General features: G+C 39.1%; 1 protein-coding gene across 2 annotated transcripts; it reads right to left on the bottom strand.

Moving 5' to 3' along the window:
* Positions 1-857: 857 nt before the first annotated feature.
* Positions 858-23,885, bottom strand: pkig (protein kinase (cAMP-dependent, catalytic) inhibitor gamma). Of its 2 annotated transcripts, none has more exons than XM_046869275.1 (3): positions 23,528-23,885; positions 3,753-3,931; positions 858-1,554 (listed from the first exon to the last, which is right to left on the bottom strand). In XM_046869275.1, the coding sequence occupies exons 2-3, from the start codon at positions 3,901-3,903 to the stop codon at positions 1,475-1,477; spliced, it is 231 nt and encodes a 76-aa protein (XP_046725231.1). In that variant the 5' UTR covers positions 3,904-3,931; positions 23,528-23,885; the 3' UTR covers positions 858-1,474. The 2 variants fall into 2 exon arrangements, with proteins under 2 accessions (XP_046725231.1, XP_046725233.1); XM_046869277.1 differs by lacking the exon at positions 23,528-23,885 and adding an exon at positions 17,429-17,618.
* Between the last annotated feature and the right edge of the window lie 1,462 nt (positions 23,886-25,347).

Below are 25,347 nucleotides of genomic sequence, written 5' to 3'. Positions count from 1 at the left end.
GAGTAATGAATTATACCACCAGCTTTGTGATGCTGTAATACAATATACGAGAACAATATGAAGCAAAACAGAACAGATAATTCAAGTGGATGGGCATCTGAATTCATGATTTCATATATATGTTTAAGTAAATAATCAACCTTGTTTATTATACACTTTAACTAGTATTTTGATGGGGTGGTGGAAAAATCCAACCCAATTGTGATTCAAATCTGGGGTACCTGTAAACAGTGGATACGATGATCACTGATACACCGTTCATACTGTGGTTTAACACAAATCTAAAAAATATCCACTTAAAGACCTTTATTAGGAGCAAATAATCATATCTTAGGCTTTGCCATTCTCATGGTTGTGAAACAGATTTTTTTTTTATGGTCGTTTGTTTAGCCGTCTTATAACATTTGCTACATTTTAAGTGTTTTTTAATTGAATTCTTTCACATTATTCCAAACTAATTGTCAATAAATGACTCATTTCATGTTTAGATTTACAGGAAAGTTTAATCCCTACCGGCTTAACTGATGATATGATAATAAAAAGAGAAACAGAGGGAGGATTTTTTTTTCCTCGCCGCATATAAAATGACACGATCACAGAAGGGATAAAGGCAAGCAGGCTCAGAAATAACTGCGAGAAAACCTTCGATATATATTTAACCGTGTCTAATTACACACACACACCGACAAATTACATTATTTAACACCACTCAAAGACTAGAAAAAAAAACCCTGGAAGGACAAATTAACATTTATCCAGAAATATAACACTATAAAAAGGTGTCAAGGCACATATTTTAAGCAAGGTGCAAGATTGATGGATGACTTGCAGTGTGATGTGAGAAAACACAAAAAAAATTGTCGTCATTCCCATTTATTGAGGTACATACAATAGAAAGAGAAAACAATGCAAACAAATTGAGTGAGCAGAAAGCTTGGACTCGTACTATATAAATATTGTTAATATTACATACACTGTAAAGTATATAATGTAGTACAGAACACAAAACTATTCACCTCAGGGAATATTAGGAAATAAATAGTTTCCCAGTTTGTTACAACTATGCCTTTTACGGTTTAAAAAAACAAACAAAAAAATCTATCAAACCAATGCAGAATCTTCAGCATGTGTGGTATTTGGTGCACTCCTTGGTTCGAGATCATACAAGTTCTAAACCAAAGGTCTTGTTTTTTTATTTTTTTTTAATTTTTTTTACATAATTCATGTTCAAGATGGAAAAGGCATCAAAAAAGTCACCGCTTCCTGTGAGGAACGGAAGGAATAACGCAACATGGAGTGTGGTGTTGTACATGGCAAATCCATTTCTGAATAGTGGTTTCTCCAGGAGTCTCAGGGACGCAAGAGCGTTCAGGCACATGAAACACGCCCAGTCTCAGAGCAGCTCCTCACCGCACACAGTGTGCTGGAATGACAGAGGAGGTGGTGCTTCTCCTCTTTTAAGCTCCTTCATCTTCTAAGACGCTCCTTCTTTACCTGGCTCCTGACTACTCGAGGCTTCCGCTTCGGCGGCAGGAGCCCCGTCAGCATCGGCTTCTGAAACACGTGGAAACAAACCGGGGGGTGGTGAAGATGCACAATAATGAGATCTAAAATAGTTTATGTATCATTTCAGTGGTGTAAAGCGTTTTAATAAATGTACTTTGTTACTGTACTTAAGTAATTTTTGTTCTACTTTTACTGATTATCAAAGATATAAGCAACATTTACTCTCGACCCAACTACATTTTTGATTCAATATATATACTTTAGACTCTGTAACTATATTTTAATTTATAATTTTATTTTTATGTCCAAAAAGAGTTAAATTCCTTTAAAAAACAGCTTTTGTTGAAGTTGAATACAAATATTTTTCTTTTCGGAGACTAGAAGGGGCATAAAATCAGTCAGCTCTGAATATAATACTTGAATTTTATTTATCCATTGAATACTAATGGTTCTTCTACTTTGTGTCATGATCCTGTAAATGTATTTGTTAATTCGAGATCCCTTATTCAAAGATTGCTTTGTTGTGTTTGGTTAACGCAGTGTTGAATTTTAGGAAATAAAACCTCACGAATCAACAGTTTTTGGCTTTTCACAAACTTGGTGTTGTGGACTAGTGGATCTTTGAGCCTACGTTTGATAGGAGTCAAATACTAAAGTATTGTTCAAATCAGATACTCAGTCTTTTACTCAGGTCATATTGGATTTGGTCAATTTTAACTGTAAGTTTTACAATAAGGTATCTATACTTTTACTCGAGAATGGTTTTCAGGTGCTGTTTACATCTCTGTATGATAATTGTTGGAGAGGTGATTACCCCTTTTTCTACACAAATTATATAAGACTGTAGAAAAGACATTACTCAACCACACACACTCATGCTAATGTTGGTTCTCAGTCTTCAGTGTTTTGTGGTTCAAAGTGCTATATAATTTCAATCTGCTGAACAAGTCGAGCTCATTTGGAGCACTTCAAAACCCTGTGGCAGCGTTACTCATGGATAATCCCAAGAATCGCATCTTAAGTAGTAAAATTGCACCCCTTACACTATTTTACATTTCCTATATACTGTTCATTAGGCCATTACATACATCAGCTCGAAGCGACTTTAAAATCCAGATTAACACCACATGTATTATGGCCTATCTGTATTCTCTCCGATTTGTAGTTATTTCAGGGCAGCAGGTTCACACAGTAGGAGTGTTGCTGCCTGACATTTCCAGGGTCCCCAGTGTCATCTTGAGCTTGTGTTTCTGTCAGTGCCTTCCATTACGGTCTTCAAGTGTCCTTTGTTTTCTTCTCACCTCTCACAAACATGCCAGTGGGTGCACTGCCTACATTCAGTTGCTCCTAGGGGTGTGTGTGTGTGTGTGTGTGTGTGTGTGTAAGGTGCCTTATGATTAACTGGCTTCCCCATGCCAGGATGTATTCCTCTCCTGTGTTTCCTAAATAGACTCTACCCACAATTACTCAAAATGATCTGATGATGAAAAGTGATTATTTAAACAACTCCAGCTATTGATCAATTGTGGTTATACAATATCTGGCCACAGCAGAAAAACAATAACCTCACTTCAGTTCTCGTCACCTTTTTGAACTCTGTGTCTGCCGCTAAATATTAGGAGGATAAAAGACTGTGAGAAAGGAATGAATATTTCCTCAGTATTTCCCTTTCTTTAGTCTGCATGCCCATGTGCAACTTCCTAGTTCCATCCGTTATGCCAAAGGGTTTCCTAGTGAAAAGTTCGATGACAAACCAAACAAAAGAAAGAGTCCGGCCTAATCTGGGCCGTTGGGCCGCACTTCATAATCGACCAGGGCGGAAACGATCCCACACAGGGAGGAAGCGGTTAAGGGAAGTGGGATTGGTTCCAAGCAGTAATGACAGAGCTATGCGTGATTGCGGTGACAGCATGTATTCGACCGCTCCTTCAACTCCTTTTGTGTTCACGCTGACAAGCACATCTGACCTTAACATAATACAAAATGGAAGCGGGCTCCAAAGAGAGCTGCTTCAATTGCTCGTAGTGACCGCAGACTTTCTTCTGGGTAGCCTGTTAAAACGCTGTCCTTCAATAGAGTATCAAGTAATTTGATTTGTAATTGGATTATCAGATCAGCAGGCACACGCACACACACATACACACACACCTGAGGGCCTGCGATACGTAAAGGCAGAACCTTGACCCTGTCAATCTGTCCTACAATACAAAGCGGTCGCACGAAACATACACACAACACACACCAACCTGCTGCCTTCAGGTCCATCTGAGCCATGTCTTTGGTCAGTTCGCTAGTGCCCACCACTGTTCCGTCGCCCTTAATGTCCGGCACTGCGTTCCTGCGGCCTGTGCGATCACAATTAATGAAATCCGAGTATGATGACTCAACGTCCATCATCTGCCCATGACCTGTCTTCTCATTCCACCTGCAAAATATAAAGATAAAGATAGATCAGTGAACCCTATTTATACATACAAATCACGTGGCACCAGTGTGGTGCATAATATCATTTTACATTTACGGCATTTAGCAGACCCCCTTATCCAGAGCGACATACAAAAGTTGTTCGAGATCTTCATCAATGAATACGTTAACACTGGTTCACTAGGTCGCAAACTTAGGATACCATCTTTCAAAACTCTGGTAAGAGGAATTATAGCACACTATTTTGTTCTGTTTTTAAAATAAAGAAATCAAACAAACAGAGAAAATACATGCTAGTTTAAGTGTTTCAGGAAGCGGTAGGTCTTCACCAGTCATTCGAAGGTAGCCAGTGACTCAGCTGTTCAAACATTTCGGAGAAGTTTATTCCACCACATCTGTGGCAGAATAGAAAATAGTCTTGATATATACCTACAGAACCTCTTACACTGAATAAAGGTGAAAATGCCTTACAGATGAGAAATCAAAGAAGAACTGCAAGACTGTCCTGAAAAGACAGGAACGCTACGATAACTCCAAAAGAATAAAATAAAAAATAAAAAAAAGACTCGTTACAACCATGTTGAGCAGAAAAGCATCTCAGCATGCACAACATGGCAAACCATGTGGCATGTAGAAGAGTTTTCTCAGTGCATATCGGGTTCCTTAATACCAAGTGCATTATAATACAATAAACATGACAAGATGATTTAAAGGCCTCCCCAGTGACCACATCACACACCAGTAGATCAAAAAATCAAGTCAACATAGACTAGAATGTTTGTATCTGGACTGTTTCCACCACATTGTGGAATCCATGAAATGAGGCTCCCCGTAAAGAAAAATGGTCCTGCTCAGAATTATGATGGTGTTTTTAGCAAAGCAGGAGTGAATTCAGCACATTTTTTGAGACTGACTGATGGAAGTGAGACCATTTTCATCCACCACACCCACAGTGCACAGCCAAATATGATCTCTTGGATCTTCTCACGATCTCCTATCGATAATTCGAATGCGACTCGAGAGGTGTGAAGTTTAAATTCCTTTAAAGAATTTACATACCTCAAATCACAACGTACAACCAGTAAAACATGAGTCTTCTACACAGATTGCTGTTAGGAGGCTTGATTCTGCCAGATTTATGAGTGTCTTACTAACATTTGATTCTGAAGATCTTTCCATTTTAGGGCTATTGTCCTTTTGCACAGTAGACTTCTTGCAAGAGCACTTAAATGGCCTTGAAGAATCGCACTGCATCAGCAAATGTCTCACAAAGGCAGCACGAGTGCCATCCTCATCGATGCGAGCAAAAACACGCCGTTATGTAACGCGGTCCTCAGCTTAATGAAACCGAGCGCTTAGTTCTTTTCTGTATTGTGAAAAGACGCGTCTCTACCCAAGACCTTCAACAAGGTTTCTTTTTTTCTTTCATCATCGGGACTTGATTACATTTTATTGTACACAAACACTGCACTGTTTTGACTGAACTGAGATGTGAAAAGAAAAGCAGTGATGCGCTTGGCGTTTCGTTCGGTGATGTTCAAAGAGCTGCGAGAGAGGAACACGTTCACTTTCCTGTCGCTGAGATCGTTAATCGTTTAGGTTGCCAGTTTTGCCAGGGAAACTTGGCAAGATAAGGTCCTCTTAAATTAAGATTATATTACACAACCACAAAATACATTGTCAGATAGTGTAGTTTTGCCGTTTCAATGTGAGCATTGTATAACTGTATTAAGATAATTAGTTTAAAAAGTACAGCTTTCACAGCCCACTAGGGGGAGTTCAGGATATGGCAACCAAGTGCTTTTTTGCAGTTACGTTTTTATCCACTCATAAATAAAAAGGAACGCGTTTCGCAAAATATAATTAAGTAAAAAGTAAGATTTGGAATTTGAAAATGTAGTGAAGTTAAAGTCTAACCAGATATTTCAAATATTTCAGTAAAGTACAGATACGTGAAAAAGCTATTTAAGTAGAGTATCAAAGTATACTTTCTTTGTTACTTTCCACCTCTGAAAACCAAAGAAAATGCCAGATTAAAAAATTCCAGAACCTTCAAACGTTTTTACTTGTAAAAAGTGGTGGTAAATTTATCACAGAAGACAGTAAGACGCTTATGATGAAAATGTTTTTAATAGAAATCTATTAAATCTCTCAGCGCTAAATAGATACATAAGGATCTAAAATGACTGACTGGCCTTGGACACCATATATCTTTAATATTCATGATGGAATGTATTAACCTGTGAATTAGTATAATTATTGCTCCCGAGGTTCGGCTTCTATATTTAATCGAGTGGCTCCTGAACTCGTTTCATGGCCTAATTACAACAGGAAGTCGAAAGCGTACATCTGAGACCATCTAGAGTCACGAAACAATTACGATCGGCTCAGTTTCACTTGATGGTTTGCAAAACTGTAAACCAGGCAAACGATGGAAGTCGCACTTTAGGCAATGAACAAAAACAAAAAAAAAAGAAACCCCAACCCTTATTGGTGCTATTCATGTTTTCAGAAAGCATCAAGCTGCTTTCATAAAATGTTGAATGAGGGTTGGGGGGGAGAGTATGGTTTCCCCCCACCAACACACACAAGCTATTCATCTCATTTCTGTCTCCTTTTTCCCAGGCTGTATTTAAGTGGGTCAGGGATCCTAGCGGCAACTACAGTGCTGTGCCAAGCTGAGGAGAGGAGACCATGGGAACAGGACACGGATAAAAGAGATGAAAGGGGTGTTCCAGAGAAATCAATGGGGAACAAGTGGGACTTAACATACACCTCTGCAATACTGGGGTGGTGGCACTCACTTTTCCTGGCTCTCTGGTTAGAACTAATTACAGCCAATAAAGCAACTGGTTAACCTTTTATTAAACATCCAATTCTGGAGGAACCATTTTAAAGAACGGGTGAATTTTGGACAATGCGTATGGCTGAAACTAGCATGTTCCCACAAACTAGGGTATTGACTGCACAGGGCAAATGAGTTCTTATGAATTGCTGAAATTTCCGCTTAAGAAGCGAAGCAAATTCACCCAGGCGTTCAGTGTTTGCGCTATGGCTAAACACTTTAGGGTTTAGATGGTGCGCAAAAATAATAATAATAATAATAATAATAATAATAATGGGTTCAATGATCAGTCAAAACCGATCGCGATGTTTCGGTGTGTGAACATGAATCATCCGTCGAGAGACAATTCGATTCCAATTATAACTCGCTGGTGCCGTGATTCATGAGCAATTGTGCTTGGATTTGATTGTCTCCAATTTGATTATGTAAACTGCTCTCGGATTCAGTCATTTCCTTGGAATGATGGGGCTGTGTGTATCTATGTGTGAGAAAAAGACAGAACGAGAGAGAGAGAGAGAGAGAGAGAGAGAGAGAGAGAGAGCAACACCTCCTGCTGAGATAAAAACCCAGCTGTCTCTGAAATATGGGGGTTTCTAACAGCGTAGCTTCTGAAAACAGCTTTCCATGTGACATTTTGTGTGTTATGTGGGCGGTATACTTGACAATATTTTCCTTGCATTCAGAGCGATCAGGCCATTTTGTCATGAAGAACATACTTTAGCGCATTGTTTGGGCTCGAACCAGCTTTACGTTTATTTCGAAGGCAGCAGAACTTCGCTCAGGAATTGCAGCAATGTCGTCTTAAATTACTCATGCGGGCCTGACATGTACATTGCAATCTTATTCCCATCTGTTTACGATCACAAAACAGCTTTCAGTTTCTTGCATCACTACAGAACCCATTTCGATGTACTGCTTTTTCAGTAAAAGAAAACGGATTATTTGATCCTCCTCCCTTCAGCCCAGCGATACATAGGCAAGACTTTCCAGCTGTTTTTTCTATTATTAATGAACACCACGGACAGACTCTAAAGCCGAATTTACATGGATACGGATCACCATATGCTTTAAAAGAAACACCTGCTCAGACATACATTTGTTTTGTGCATTCATGAAAATGTTAAAGAATCTCTAGTGCTATGGAAATCCTGAAAATACCACACATTGAGGGCATGAATGACTGAAGGATGGAGGGAACGAAGACATTTCTTTAGAAAATAAAATATTAAATGTAACACACACACACACACACACACACACACACACACACACACACACACACACACACACACACACACACACACACACACACACACACACACACACACACACACACACACACACACGTATTTACCCAAATAGGGTCTAACAAATATAAACTACTTAATTTAATTTTTCCACTTATTGAATTTTATTTGTTCCAATTGAATTCATTACTTAATCTAATCAATATAATGTGTATTGCGTTCATTCTATTATTATACCTTTATTCTATTTTATTTTAATAAAATATATTTTTTTTATATATTATTTAACAGAGCAGACATTTTATTTTAAATTGTTTTAAAAATGTAAACTGTTCAAATGCTGATCACAAATGTTAGAAATAATAAACTGCATTAATAAAAAAAAAACAAGCAATTTCATGTTTCGCATTTCTTCCCCATAACCGTACCGAAACTGAACCGAACCGTGACATAAAACCAGAGGTCCGTACCGAACCGTGAATTCTGTGTACTGTTTCACCCCTAAACTCAACAGTACGGTAATTTAAAAGCAATCATTACATCTGCGTTGAGCAGAAAAGCATCCCCAGAACACCTTTAACCTTAAAACTATGTTGTTCCTTTTGAATTATTTATTTGTTTATTTATTAAAAACACATTTCAGTGTCGGTTCTACTGCAAGCAGAATGTTTTGACAGAAATAAATGATGAAAGAAATTTATTTTTTAAGTAGTTGAAAAGAAGGTTTTGGGCTCATGACCTTTTTAATAGATATCAATCTGTGTTTAAATAATTAATATCATTCTATTAATAGATCGGTGTGCTAAGAGTAACAGGGTCTTTTTACATAAACTAATTGATTTAACAGAGTCTTGTGACAAAAATGATGACATTATAGCTATGATAAAGCATTTTAAAAGGCAAATTAGTAATATTTTACTTATTGCATCGCTACTTTAACTACGTACATGGTTTTTGTACTTCATCCACCACTTAAATATATAGACTACAACAGAAGATGATGACCCTAGGTTCAATATCTGGCAACCAAAAATGGGAATCTAGAGCTACAATTGATAAAAAAAAAGACTAAGCAACATTGATATCTGTACAATGGATTAAAAAAATCGTACCATCCACATTAACAAGAGTACAGACACTTCTGAGAATTAAAAAAAAAAAAGGTCCAAACCACTTGTCGTTGTGAGGTGATGTGCGTTCAGCAACAACAACAAGAAAAACTACTCTTTGTACAGCAGGTTTTGAGCATGTGAAGGTCACAAGTACATCAGTGAATACAAAGGGCTTTGTCTTGCCTCTTCAAATATATTGTACATGGTTCTACTCATGAGCCACTAAAATGGGGAACTCGTCTATAAGGATCTCATGACAATCAGGAACCTATCTTAATGATTCATGAGATAAAAACATGACACAAAATTACAGTAACTTTGTATATTGCATGCAGATAATGCATGTTCATGATGGACTGTGCTAAAAACGGCGAATACAAGGTGAGTACGGAAAATTATAGGTTCAAGAGACACTAATTTAGTAGTGTTGAATGCTAAACACTGTGTGGGTCAGTGAGAAAGTGCAGCAGTAGCCAATGGGAAATGCCAATGGAAAGCTGAAATGTCATATGCAGTGCAAACTTTTCTGACCTATTTTAAATGCCAAAAAAAGAAAAACAATCATAATTCACAAGCCATCCAGTTTTAGGACCACGTGCACAGCATGTGGCCTCTTCATCTCCAAGGTTTTCACCAGGACAAAACATGCCATTTGACTTTAAAATTTGTGATGCAAACAGCATCAATGGCATGCAAATGCATTCAATATTTGAAAGTAGGCATCATCTGGAGACGCACCAAGAACGCTATAACTAGAACAGAGGTACAGTGTCCCTTTAAGAGAGTCTCTGCACAAAAGAATTCTCAGTTGGCCTGGTTGTTTTTCTGAAAATTGGAGGAAGCGCGTCACAGCTCGATCCTTTTTAGAGGACAGACATATATTGCGGTTGTTTGGGTGCCTTGCATTATATGATCATTCTGTATGTTTGTCCCAGTCCAAACAATATGCAATTTTGGAGTTTGCGTGTTAAACGTCTTATAGTATGTTTCCTGAAATCCTTGGGATAACAAATAAGTTTTCTAAATATAGCTGGGGGCAGGAATGGAGTTGTTTAGTTTGGCTCCACTACGTAGACATTCGACTACTTTTCACAATACATGCTCGACAGATTTCGCCCCATGTCGTATCTTGCATTAAGGCAATCTGAAGCATTGCACATAAGGAAAAGTAGCACGTTAAACCTCTGCAAGAAATGGTACAGGTGATAGTTTCAGTGCTGAAAACACCTCGTTTACCAGAGGTAGAGTTACACAGCTAAATCTGGTGACCTTGAGAGTCATCACGATTAATATTAAATGGAGAGTGCTCTGCAACTTCCAGAAGCCCCGGGATGTTATCAAGAGAGTGGAATTCAATCAGATGTTTTTAAACATTTGTATATGAGCAGAGCATGTCTAAACAGCCTGGACAAATCCAGTTAGTGTGGGATGTATGGCCCACTTAGAGCCATCAGTTATCACCATAAAAGGCTAAATGAGATTCTCAATCATCAGCGGTTCCCTGATGTACGGCTCGGTCCAAAATCAACAGATGAATTCTTTTTTTTCTCTATTTATCAGGGAATAAAGAGTCAAGACCAGGGCCTGGAGGCTGTAATCCAATGTTCTCCTTTTACTGTGCATTCCTGATGAGACTGAAGATATGCATGTGGGCTTGCTCGGAAAAGGGACTTTGTTTTCACGAAACACGCACTTCCTCCAAGTAATGGATGTAATGGACTGAAAAGAAAAAAACTGATGAAAGAAATGCTTTGGTTTTCAACTAAGTGCTCATTCTTACGTAATTCAGTGTGGTCAGAAACAACATGTTAGCTCATGAAGCAAGACCACTGTAAGACTCAGTTTTTAGGTGTACTCCAAGCATGTATGGGAGACTACATAGTGTCCCCATACCATTTGCCCTTATCCAGGCAGTTGTCAAAAAATGTCAACATTCATTCATTGTTACTTTTAACTCCGTCTCTTTTGGGTTTGTAGATTTAAGGCAGTTTCCACTGATCATTTAAAGTATATTGCAATGACAGATAACTACCTAAACTAGCTCAACTTTATTGACAGATTAAGAAATCCTGGCTCCTTTGGTCCCTGTACAATCTCCAGACATACAAGATGTACTGGATTTCAAAAGCAAGAAAGCTGACTCAAAAGACAGAGGCTTCAGACCTCATTAACTTGTACCAGAATGTCCACAAATTTACACAGAGGTCCACAAGACTAAATGTCTAAACTGACTCATTCAGGAAGGAAAAAACTAGTCACTACAGTGTCAGAAAATTAGATACCCATTACTAGTCAATTGCTGAGAAGAAATCTGTATATAGAGATATATTTATATTAAAATGATAATGCTCAAATTAATAAAGAAAATAAATTACTTTAAAAAAAATTTGCCTTAGCGACTAAAAATGCACTAAAATTTTGGATTCATTTCAACAAAATAAATCGAGGTAGCGTTCAATAAATAAGTACATAAATTACTGCCGTGTTTCAGCTCTGTCCTTTGGGTGAGTTTGGATCAGTTTAGCGGGTCACATCTACAATAAAACATCTCTCTGGCTACCAGAAATACACTGCATGTTTTGTTCCCTTCTTTCAGCTGGGTCAATAAAGGGCAAAATTGCAATCAAATTACTAAAGTTCACATGGACCTGGAATGACACCATCTCGCTGAAATTCTTTCGGACAGCCTGTTTTGGTGCGATTGAGTGCAATTGCGGTGTTCTCGCTCTACTACACAAATCCCACCGAAGGGGGGAAATGCACCAGGATTGCATTGAAACAAACTGCATTATGTGACTGGTACAAGATTGGTACATTTCAGGACACCACAGGATCCATTAAAACCACTCCACCCTGTTGCTTATTGTTGTGTTGTAAGTGGAAGTGGGTCTCAAGCTGCAAGCTCTTAGCAAAAACATGAACAAAAGCATAAGAGCTCAGTGAAGGATTGAAATCAGCAGCCATGTTTTCATTAGGACATTAGAATGTGAATAGATAGTGGGAGGGCAAAATTTGTGCTGGAGCCCCACTGAGCCTTTTGGGGGTCTTTTGTGTATATTGAGTACACATCTTCGAGAGTTTAGAAGTACAAATTATGGGGTGTATTTAAGTTTGTCTTCTTCCCAAGTTCCCCACCCCATCTGTCATAGAAAGTCCCTGTTGTCATGGAGCACATTTATACAGCCAGAACACCTACAATGCAAACTCTAAACATTTTGTAATGTTAAATCCCCCTTGTAACCAAAAAATAAATAAATAAATCCAGGCTCTCTATAGACTCCAGGACTATTTTTAGCAAGAGCAGTTCCAGACCCACATTACTGGGTGAGAAGGCTCAATTTATCAAAAGCTGCCTGAAGACACAGCCTCTGTCTCTGTAGGAACCGAGAAGCCATTTTGATCTGCCGCTGCAATCTCTCCATGCTCCGTCGACTATTCCAAAATACCCACAAGCAGAAAGATGCCAGGCTAACGGACCGACACGGAATTAAAACACACACGGCAACTTCGTATTCGACTAGAACGGCCAATAGATGGACATTCACAAAAGCAGCAGCTTACTTTGTAATTTCTCATGACTGTAAATATGCCAGCAAATACCTACAAGAGGAAAATGTTTCAGATGGAAAAGAAGAGCAAGAGTGCATAAGAGAGCACGATAAGGCACCCACTTGGTGATTCAACAACAGCTTGATATAGAATACTGGATATAGGACAGCTAATCAAGTTAAAAGGACAGAGGTTTGATGGACGGAATATAAATGCACAAGCTACGGCAGAGGCCTCTTCAATCCTTAGAAATCACTTTCAGCTTTCAACGCCTGGCACTTTATCGCTTTATATATATATATATATATATATATATATATATATATATATATATATATATATATATATATATATATATATAAAATTATCATTTTAAAAAGGCTTTTTGGCCTGTGCTCCTTTGGAAAAACGTGCATTGTTCAGCACTGGTGTTCCTTTAAAGACGCAAATGAAGCACACTTGTTTCATGCTTCTGCCCTATCCATATCCTTCCTCTTTTTTTTTTGGACAACGGACCACTCCAGATGGCCAAACAATTCTCAAGCAATTCAAACGCCTCAAAAGAACTTCACCTAGTGGAAAAACTGAAATCGTTCACACCTCTGGCTGTTCTTCAGTATAATTATTTTAACAGGCTTCTAAAAAAATTTTAAAACCACAACCAAAAACAACTTTCTGAAAGTATTTCAAAACAGCCTCCTGTTGTGCCAGCAATTATGATGAGTTATATTACTGACAGGCTGGAAAAAAAACCTCTAATTTCTTAAAGCTTCTCTAGAAACAGTCGGCTAGTGTGTACACTGATAGTGGGTGATTAAGCAAGAGGGAAGACAAGGGCAACACCCACCAGGCTTGTGATCATGCTTTGTTCATGATGGGATTACTGAGGTTTTGCCTACTCACATGACTCACCTTTAGTCATTGTCCTTAAAAGGGACCTTTAAAAGGTCCAATGTTCAGTTCATCTTTTGTACAACACACATGGCACAGAACAGTTATGAAGGCTCAATATTGTTTAAACTGAGTAATATACTATGTTTTAAAGTTCTACAGATTCTACAAAGTGTTTAGTGTATATTTGCTTAGACATGCACTTGTGTGGTCACTGTTTAAACCAAGAAAACCAACAAGGCTAAATAAAGCTTCCAGTGATCAATATTAAAAAATTGATACTTAAAATCAGAATTAATATTGAGGATTACTTTGGCATTTGCCTAATTAAGTATCAGATTTAATACAGAATAAAATCATTAGCCTCTAATTTGCTGGGGTCATCGTCAGATCAGCCTTTTAGCTCATAAGGGCATTGATGCAGCAAGACAGATGTGCTATGTCACACTACAAAGTGTCAACCATTTAAAATCGTGGGACATCAAGGGGCGTATCACAGACGGCCTTTTTACTAATGCACAAAGCTCATAGTTCGCACAGGTGAGTGGAACCCGTAGACCTTTAATTATTAGAGCAAGTATTCAATAATAATGAGGAAGCTCCAGAGAGCATGAGGCATGTTTGAAACACTTAGCATGCTACAGCTAAACCCAGGCCCACAACACGATTTTATTAATGTTTATTCCATACCATTCAAAATCTGACCATAAAGAGCAGTACAGTATGTCAGTCTGGAGATGTTTGCGGACCCAAAAAGGCGTTGTCCTAAGACCATCCGTGAACAACCAATTTCAAGCCTTGAAAAGGTCATTAGGAATACATTAGCAGTTCCCTTTCCTCTCAGAACTGTTGTATTAGATTTAAAAGAATAAATAAATAAAAAAGCCTGTCAGAGCTACATTGTAAAACAACGCCTAGATAAAAGATAAAATAAAAGGGTGTTTTAGACTGCTAGTCAATATTATTTACAATCAATGATGCAGTGGCTTGAAGAAGAAAGCTAAGAGTTAAGCTAAGCTAAGAGGGAGTCACCCCAAATCAGCTATACAATGATGAGGAGAGAAAAAGGAATGTGGAGGTCTTGGGGGATCTCTAAATGAGTCAGCAAGTCATGAAGAGAAGACTGCACAAAGGAATGGTTTACTATTCGACCCCAACAATCAACACAATCTGACCACTTCGAATACTGCGGTATATTCCGTAGCAAGCGGACTACTTACTGACGGCAGGCCTTTGTCTCTATGAACCATGACACAAGCTGCTCTGACAGAAAATGCTACTCGGATGATGTAATAAGTTCCTTCGAATAAGTGGAACATGACTCAATATGTTCCTTATTATTTTTTGAAATAATTCCACAGAAAGAAGGTTGGAAAAAGGATTTCATTTGAAGCCTCCTGCTCACTCGGAGTCTTGAGTTGTAAAAATATCATTCAGCAAAGAGTCTCCATAAACAGCTCATGAAACATTGTGATGAGAAGAATTTTCCTGAGACGAGTTCCAAAATGCACACCGTGCACCATAAATCCGAACCTCTCACTATGAGGCTTTGCGCATTGTTTTTAACCAACATTTCGATCATCATGCTCTTTCTCCTCCATACCACCTCATGAGCCTGCATGCACTCGCGTATGCAGAAGAGGGCAGATAGCAGTTTCCTCACAGTGCTTTTCTCTGTGATGCTGCCCTGGTTCACAGTATATGATGATGAGTTATTGTTAAAATCTCATATTAAATCAATAGGAAAAAGGTGTACGAGTTGTACAAGTTGAAAATGAGTTGTAGGCTGATTTATCTCAAGTCGTAATTGAACAGGGTGTCTGCTAAATGCCGCAAATGGTGTAGGAATGTAATGCAAAATTCCCTGGACAGCTACAAATACAGCAACAGCAATGGCAAGGTTTAATTAAAACATGTTAACGGGTAGAAAAATGTCAAGCTCATAATAAATATGTCTGGTAATGAGAACCGACGTTGTGTTGATAAATGATGTGAGCAGTACATTTCTTCACAAAATGCAGGCCTGTCGTTTAGAAGCTCTTAAATGCGACAGAGACGGCTGAAACTCACACCGTCTAAAAAACAGGCTTAACATACGGTTTACCAGAGTAGCATACAAAAGCCAGAGCCTCGGCCTTCGTGTTTGTTTAATGCGGCTCTGTTGCGACAGCCACAACTATTTTAAACTCTCTGGACTTCATCATTACCACAAACAGAAGAACGGGGTCTGGCACGATAGGACTTTACACACGTGTGTTTGAGCTCATGCACAGTGCTTTAACAGGAAGCAGGTGGCCCATCTGTCCACGCTGTTTGTGTGGCTGTCGTAAAAAAAAACGCTGCATGCCAGACAGGGCTACAGACGAAAAACAGGAGGAGCACGTCCAAAGAGCAGGCAGTAAAAATGGAGAATGTGGCCAGGTGCAATTAGGGATAATCAATAATGACAAAAACTCACTAAAGTCTCATCCAGCCAAGGGTTAAGACACATTTAATCGGGTGTACACTGTGTTAAAGGCAATGTTTTAAGAGATTCTACAGTACATCAGCATGAACAAATTTACTTAATTAAAGAAAGCCTGCCAGGCATGTCAAAGCTAGCAGTAGTAAAGCAAGTACTTGCTTCCAATGTTACGTTTATCCACCAGTCCAATTGATGCAGATAAAAAAGCAGCAACTACCTTTAAAAAAAAAAAAAAAAAAAAAAAAAAGAATAACACCACACATGCTAATTGTGACCCACTATAGAAAATAAGTGAACACTTCACTCACTGGGGATGTGACTTTATCAACCAACTATCTTTACTCTCTCCTGATCTCATGTCTGGTAAGAAAGCATTGTGTTTGCTCTCTTGTTGGTGCATATGAGAAAAAAAATTGGTGTTCTGTATTTAGCTCACTCATCACTATATTTTTGATATTTTTCCGGGCTCCTTTCAAGCTAACATACACAACTAGAAAGCTGTTCCTACTAACACCTGGACCACGTCCTTGTTTTGTGTACCTACTGCAGCAGGTGGCGAGATTCGGAAATGGTTGGTGTGCAACACACTGATGTGCTTTTCAACACTGGGAAATACAGGAATCAATAGAGTCGGTTGCATTAGAGAGCCACCTCACAGTTACAGGGTGTGAGGTTTTCAAAATTTCGTTTAGTTACATACAAGATAAAACTTTAGGTTAAGTGCCTTGCTCAAGGGCCGAACAGTGGCAGCTTGGTGGTGTTCGGGTTTTAACCCCGACCTTATGATCAGTAACCCAGTGTCTTAAACACTAAACCACCACTGCCAGTCCCGGTTGTGTTATTCCAGTGTCCATGTGGGTTTCCTCATGCTTTCCAAAAACAAAGGGAAAATATGAACGAATGTATACATTGATACCGTTGAGTTTACATGGACGTGTGAACGCAGCGCTCTGGATCCAATGGAATCCTGACCAGGATAAATCAGGTTTTGAAGCTTTTTATGATCAACTGATTTGTGAACGCTTCAAGATGATGGACAGCGATCAGGGATGTGTAATGTAGACATTTAAGCCACCCAGCTATTACACGGTAGAGATAAACCAGGGATGTCAGAACCAATTCACCAGATACAGAGTGAAATGACACCAAGATAATTCAGAAACGTATCACCTAGCAAAACATGTACAAACATCTGATCTATATCCTGCCTAATGACCTGTACACATCGTTATGCTTTATTGCCCATTTACAGTCTGCTCAGTCCCCTGATGTTGGACGACTGGACATTTAAACGAAAGCACCTGCCATAGATCGGTTTACGCCTTCCCTCTCGTATCGTGCTTAGTGTCCATAACCAATGAACTATTTTGGTTCAGGTTTCACTACTTACCAGACTCATTTGAAATCCCGATCACATAAACTGGATGGAATCCGAGATCCGAGCTGGGACGATAGAAAATCTGCGAAAAAGGAATGGCGTAAACGCAGTAACCTTATGGGCGAGCACTCGTCGTCTCTCCCTCTTTCTTTCTTTCGCCGTCTGAGCACAGAGTATATCCCACACAGCTGCAGCTACAGCGCTCTTCTCCTCTCCCACTGATCTGGGAGGAAGTGGGCGTAAAGTGACTTGTGCTCAGTGTATGAACCGCATATTTATATATAGTTTTGCTCTGCCTGTACTCAGGAATTATGTACTTACCAGATGCAATAAGACAACTCTGAACAATGCACATTATGAGCTGATTATTAGGAATGGCAGTTAGTTTAGTCTTGCATAAGACTACGAGGAAATCTGTAACACGTTGGTAATATATAAAAAGATTGTATCTATTCAATCACAGCCAATTTCTCCAGAGCAAACATGAAATGGTTAAACCGTTCAGCTAAAAGCACCAGCTAAGCTGAGGAAAGTGAATTATAATGCTATAACCACAATTGAATCTCTAAGCGCACAGCCTCATTAAGGTACACCAGAGCTTCGTTTTTGAAAGCAAAGGTTACACTAGTCTTTCCAAAGCTCGAACCACATGAAGAAGCCACTTGACTACGCCTTAACGCGTCCGAGGTGTGACGCTGATGTGGTCAGAATTACTTCATGAAGTGACGGTTCACAGAAATAATGGATGTTGCAGCCCTTAGACACACAAAAAACATGGAATTTAACTGAAATCTGTTAATGGAAAGGTACAACACTGTCTGAGGTAAAACTAAAATACCCCATATATTCAAGAGACTTTTCCTGTTGGTTGTTGGGAAAAATCGATGCATGGTAAGTGTATAGTGTACATTAGCGAATCTGTGGCAGAGCTTCTGAGACTGAGACTTAGGTCGGCTTGGTAAATTGCATCGACTAGTAGCAGGAAATTGTGTGGCTTTCCAGACAACTGATAACCCTGATTACTTTCATTTTACAACTACTGTAATTTGGCTGTGGTGGACAAATCAGACCCAGAAAAAAAGAAAAAAGGTTAGCGTTGTACATCTAAACGTAGCATGCGTTCATGGTGCTGTTACGACCATCGCATTACTCATCCGCTAGCAAAATGCACCTCGTGTGTTATACAGATCAATAGGATATAAAAAGCCAGTCTTAAATATCATCTTGTGTGTGATGTGACAAGTATAAGAACACAATGGAAATGCAAATATCATCCAAAGATCCATGTAAATATATATTTCATACACTAAACTAGCTATCTAGCTACCTGTGTGTTAGTATAGCTTATTATATGTTAGCGGTCACATGTGATACATGGGACTGGGCAACACATTGGAGCTTTTACTTGCTAGCTAATACAGCTAATCCATAAATCATCCACCCTTGAATGGGGAACACTTTATGATTCTCCAAAGAGTTTTTAATTACGCAGCATTGTGTATGTGTCGCTGTTCTGTTGAATAGGACAGAAAAACCTTACATGAACATATACAAATAGAATATTTGCACAGACAAATTGTAAACACTTGGTGTAGCTTAACTGCTAAAAGCGTCTGCTAAGCTTCTTTCTAACCGCACTGCATGCATCAGTAATTATTAAAAGGTTAACGTTATTGTTAAAAGCAGAACTTCCATATTTTAAAAGGAACAGGCTTGCTGGCCTGTGTACGTCAGCCAAAGGAAAAAAAAAAAAAGCCACAAGGAATCTTGGTCACCTCACATCAATGACACTGTGTCCTTGTACCCATGAACCAACTTAAAAACCCTGATTGCTTTTACTGAGCTAGGTGCTCTGAGAGGAAAGCTGACTCTGAATAGCCAGGCTCTGTAATCAGCACCAATCAACACAATCAGAAAATGTTTCTGCAAGAAGACGGTCCTTTTTCTGTGTTAATTCTTTGACACATGTACAGGCAGATGGTACAGTCTGAAAGCACAGTGCTGGTGTAATGAAGTATAATTACAGCTAAAGTATTGATGGCTATCTTAAGGAATTAATGGCTATTCCACAGAAGATCTGGTTTAAGCTTTGCCACTACAAAATAGCTCAAGTGTTCAAGGATGCATCTAGAATAATAAGGAACTCTATACAAGACCACTCAAGATCTTCCACTCCAAACTATGTAAAGCATATCTTCATGAAGAGCACAAGGGCACTGTCATGCTGGAGCAGGTTAGGGGCTCCTAGTTCAAGTCAAGGGAATGCTATATATCTGTTTGCCTCTAACTTTGTGTACCTCTGTAAATGTGCTCTAAAGAGGCAAATGCAAACATTATGATTGAGAATTTGGTGGAACAGAAGCCTGCACGCACTTTGGAACTTTCTGGATCGGTTTGCCAAAAAACGAGGGAGGGGATCGCTGATGTCACGAAGAAGTCGTCAATGGAAAACTCTCTACAAGCTTAAATCAAGCCTGACTTGTTCATGTTGCACAAAAATCAGATGGTAATAATTAGTGTTCTGAATCTCTTTCTGAAAGGCACTCTAATGGAAAGAAAAAAAAACCAACAGTCTGATAAGAAATTTTTTTTTTCGCCTGAAAGCTGAAGCAAAACCACTTCACGAGTAGATTCCGATTCCACATTTATGTTGGTTACAAATTACTTCAAGTTAATGACTGCAATATGATTCAATGCTGTTCTTTCTGATATTGATGTAATCGGTCAGGCTCTGTTGAACTCTGCACGTTTGCTCGTAGGCTAAATTCTCAGTGGTTCTTAAACCTTTTGCCAGATGCATCTGGATAATGTAGAAGAATATAAAAACACAAAAAAATACATACACGTGCCTAAAAAACTCGCCAATGTTTTTCCAATCTTCAACCATTCAGTTTTTGTGAGCATGTGCCCACTGTAGCTTCAAGTTTCTGTTCATGGCTAACAGCAAAGGATGGTCTTTTCTTGTGCTTTTTGAGATGCTTTTCTCCTTACCATGGTTGTAGAGAGTGAATATTTGAGTTGCTATAGCCTTCCTGTCAGCTTGAATCAGTCTGCCCATTCTCCTTTGACCTCTAACCAACAATACTCCACATACTGCTCTCTGGGTGGGTTTTTTTTTTTCCTTTAGTGCACCATTCTGTTCAAAGTCTAAAGCTTGTTCGGTAACAATGGAAAGATCGAATTAATTTAAGTGACTGAATCTCGTGAATCAAAATGAACGAATCGTATTTTTTCGTTTATTTCGTTCCTTTAATCAGAGATTAAATAAAAAAATTTAAAAAGCAGATCCCCCAACATGTCTACATACAAAAAAAACTTTGACTATACTTTCAATAATTAAAAAATAAATAAATAAAAGAGACAATGCAGCTAAGGACAAATGATGCGTATACAATATAGGAGTCAAGAAATGACTCGGAGAGGACCTGGGGTTTTCATGAGACGAACTACTCAATTCTGTTTCCTGTGCAACACACTGCATTGTGTCTATGGGAGTCACATGACAAAAGAACAAACCTGCATAACCTACAGAGATTTTGTGATGCTTGGCGCATGCACGTCCATTACAAAATGAACTAATCACTCTTTGGAGGCCGCTTGTTCGTCCGAGTCACATTAGAGACTTATTTAAAATTCGTTCACAAATGGCCCATCACTACTGTTCAGCCCATCTGGCACGTACAATCTTTGTGCTTTGTGATGTGAACATTATCAAAAGCTCTTGACTTGCATCTGCATGATCGAACACATTGTGCTGCTACAAATTATTCGATAACTACTTTTAACACAAATAGGATGTGCTTTCTTCTTCTTCACAACAACTAATGTCAAATCCACATTCTACATAAAATAACCATCTTATTTTTTCACTAGATTTCTTCTCTTTGTTGGTTTTGCTGGTTGTTGTTTTTTTTTCTCAGTTAAACCAGATTTTGCATCCTTAACACCTGGTACCAGAAATTACCGCATGGCTGTTGTGTACACGATGCTCTGTTTATAGCCTGTGTGCATGCTGTAATTTTCCTGTTGTTTCCTACATTGGCCAAATCCATTATGCATATCCCTCCCCCGCCTCCTCACAAGCAAATCCTCTAGGCTGTCCAAAGAAGAGCCGCCCACAGTTTAAAAACCACTGCTGTACATCTTGCAAACATGAAATGAGTATTTATCTTTTGGTAGAATAAGAACAGTTCTGCACTTATTAAAAACAATAATAATATGTACATAGTTCAATACTGTTCCTATTGACCATGTGATTGCTCATGTTATTTAACTACCATCATTTGGTAAAGAATAAACATGTGCCAAATCAAACATGCGGAGGATCCGCTGTGGCGACCCCTAACGGGAGAAGCCGAAAGAAAGTTTATTTGGTAGAGAATTACATGTTATGTACAGGATTGTCATCAATATTATAGTGCAGATTTCACAGTGTTCTGTAATGTTGTGTTCCATGTTTCCAGCTGATGAAGTTCTCTTGCATCCTGTTTTAAAGCCACTTGTTTGATCCTCTAAGCAAAATGCTTGCTGAAGAGGTCATTAGAAAACAGACATTTTGTTTGGGCAGACGTAGAAGTTTTAAAGAGTCATAAAGGTTTTGGTGACATTTTGTGCAGATGTAATGACCAATCTCCATTTAGTGCAGGCCTCCAGAACGGTTCCCAACAACCAATCCCTTGAACCCCACTACACCAACATCAAATCTTTGACCGCCTTCGTTTCCAAGATCCAATCCCTGACCTTCCTTTTTCCAACGTCCGATCCCTGACCGCCACCGTGCCCAACGTCCAAACCCTGATCGCCACCGTGCCCAACGTCCGATCCCTGACCGCCACCGTGCCCAACGTCCGATCCCTGACCGCCACCATGCCCAACGTCCGATCCCTGACCGACACCGTGCCCAACGTCCGATCCCTGACCGACACCGTGCCCAACGTCCGATCCCTGACCGAGCAATGTAAGACTGGAACTCTAAGGAACTCTCTCTACATACCTGTATTCTTAAAAATCTGTTTACAAGCACCATAATTTTATGTATGTATTCTGTATTCTGATTTTGTAGGTATGCAAATAACCTGTATATGGTTTACTGCTGCCTCCAATGGTTACATGTTTTATAAGAAAGAAGGTATAATCCATTTTCTCATATAACAAAGCTCTGCTCTAGTTTAGTGTGGGTGCCATGTTTTGATATGCAAATAATCCTGGCAATTCAACCAACATGCAAAAGCATCTCTGACGTCAAACGGTGACTTCTTACGAGCAGGCATTAGTGACATTTCCCCCCAGGCCACTGTGTGTGTGTGTGTGTGTGTGTGTGTGTTTTTTAATGCTCTAATGTCATCTTCACTTCGGACAACCACCATGTGTTATGTATGATGCAGCCTCCTCCTCCTCCTCCTCCTTTCGCTTGAGGGTCTTTTTCAGACCTTTTCAGATTGAACACTGATTCTTAGAAATTTAGATGGGCATGTATATATTAATTCGACTATGGGGGGCACAGTGTTTAATGACAATATTTGCATTCTTGGCTACAAAGTGGCAATATAACCCTTCCATGTGATTTCAATTGAAGAATAAAATTCAGACAATGGATGAATATGGAAGATTCAAAGAAAGAGCTGAACAGTGGGTGAAATCTTTTTTTTTGAAAATCATTTACACTGAAAACAAACAAAAGATTAGAAGTTACCATGCTCAAGTGTTTTCTTCCCATAGATCAAACGGTCATAAAAACAATGAAACTGCTTTATTTGACTATTTGCACACCACTAATCCAAATACATTATATGCAGCATTTCATGGAATCTTGATCCTCGTATCCCAAATGTTATCCCACCATCCTGAATAAAGGATAAACCTCTGGTATAAAATAAAGGCTTTGGGGGCTTTATGTAGTGCCCTATAGACAGTCATAGGACGCCAAAACAGCTGGTTTTGTTTAATCTTTGAAACAAACTAAATAATTCATCAACATCGTTCGTTTTAAATAGAAATGTCGACTAGGTTTTCGGTCCTTTGTGTGTGTGTGTGTGTGTGTGTGTGTGTGTGTGTGTGTGTGAGTGTGAGAGAGGGGGGCTCAAACCCCAGAGAAGACACAACACGACCAACCTTCATTCGCCTGAAATCTCTTCCACTTGTTACCACGCAGCCGGAGCGTCTCCTCTCGGAGGGTCGATTTCGCCTCCCCTTTCCGACATGCGGCGACTCGTCGTTCCCAGCGCGCAGGATCCAGCACGTCGAGACAACCAGCGTCGTCAAGCCCGTGGTCTCTTTGACAACCCCATTGCAATCGCATGTGGGCGAGGTTACATCTCAAACAGCTGTTCGCAAAATGGAGTTTGAGACCGACCAACCAATGGCACCTCGCCTCGGCTTCCCCTCTGCTCCAATGAGAGCGCTCGCTGGCCTTGTTTCTGCCGTCAAAGCCGCCTGAACGCACACTGATGCACCCAGGACATAGCAGTATCACACACACCGTCTCAGGACTTGTTTTTTTCCTAACTCTAATGCAAACTCATGATCAACGAAGCGATTATGTGGTTTAAATGGATTTTGTGGAAACAAGTTCCCGGAACAGAGTTGATCTGGAGTCCATCACGGTGCATTGATTTTTTTTTTCCCTTTGAAAGTAGTTCCGTCTAACAGGCGAATCACAGGTTCATATCAATGCCCTTATTATTTAATGTTTTACATAATTGTTCTAGGGATGTTAAGATTTACAGATTCGCAGTAATGCATCGACACAAAAGTTAACGGATTTGGTGCATCGATTAGTAGATTGCGCTATACTTTTATTTGTAAAAAGTGACCCATAATTTGTGACCAATATTTTTGATTTTCTAAATATTTTCGTGGCCTGAGAGTCACATAGAGTATAGATTTACATGGCAGAGGTAGAGCTGCATCTTCCTGGAGACAAAAAAGAAAAAAAAAATCAGGTTTTATTTAATCTTTTTTTTGTTTTTGTTTTTTTTAAGGCCTGTTTGTAAAAGCGCAGCGTTAGAAGTCAGAAGGCGCTTAAGTAAAATTATGATTTGCTGTTTGTCCGAACCCAAAAAAAAAATCTGTACCATATTGAGTTGCAAACAATCATATTTTTTCTATTGCACCGTAATGCATTGAATCACATTTTGTTTAATCAAATCGTATCGCACTGCATCGTAATAGGGGGAATCATATAAAATCACATTAGTAGCTGCTTAATATGTATATTTAATGTATTGTATCGTTAGCTATGCTTTAACATGCGAATCGTGTTAGCTTCGGTTATGGTGGATGCACATCTCTAGTGTTTATACTAACAGCTCATTCTAACATGCACATGTATTGTGTTATATAATTCATATAATCTTAGGTTCATTCACTGTATTTTTTGTAACGTCATGATCAGGTTTATTGTAATTTAAACCTATACAGTTGGTACAGTACACAGTGGAATGAAATTAGTTTTTACAGGACCAAGGTGCTACAACATATGAGTTACAAAAAAGAACAGAGTAGACCTACATTATACACTACACCTGACTGTAAATTTTAAATGTGCTTTTTGAACATCCTATTCCATATTTAGTCACATTTGCTTCCAGGAAGATGTTCCTTGTGGAGGAGATTTGTTCTCAATTAGACACAAGAGTGTTAGAAAAGTCAGGTACTGATGTAGGTGAGGTGAGAAGGCCTGGGGTGCAGTCAGCACAAACAAAGGTGCTCAATAGGGTTGAGATCAGAGCTCTATAACGGACCACTCAAGATCTTCTACGCCAACCCATGTAAACATACCTTCATGGAGCTGGCTTTGTGAACAGGAGTATTGTCATGCTGGAACATGTTTGGGTCTCCTAGTTCAAGTAAAGGGAAAAGGTTATGTAAACGAATCCAGGCATTCTATAGAACTGTGTGCCTCTGAATCTGTGGTAACAGTTTAGGGAAAA

The sequence above is a fragment of the Silurus meridionalis genome, chromosome 16 (genome assembly GCF_014805685.1).
Source record: "Silurus meridionalis isolate SWU-2019-XX chromosome 16, ASM1480568v1, whole genome shotgun sequence".
NCBI classification, from domain to species: Eukaryota; Metazoa; Chordata; class Actinopteri; order Siluriformes; family Siluridae; genus Silurus; species Silurus meridionalis.
The sequence above is the reverse complement of the archived record's forward strand: the minus strand, read 5'-3'. Positions and strand labels throughout refer to the sequence as shown.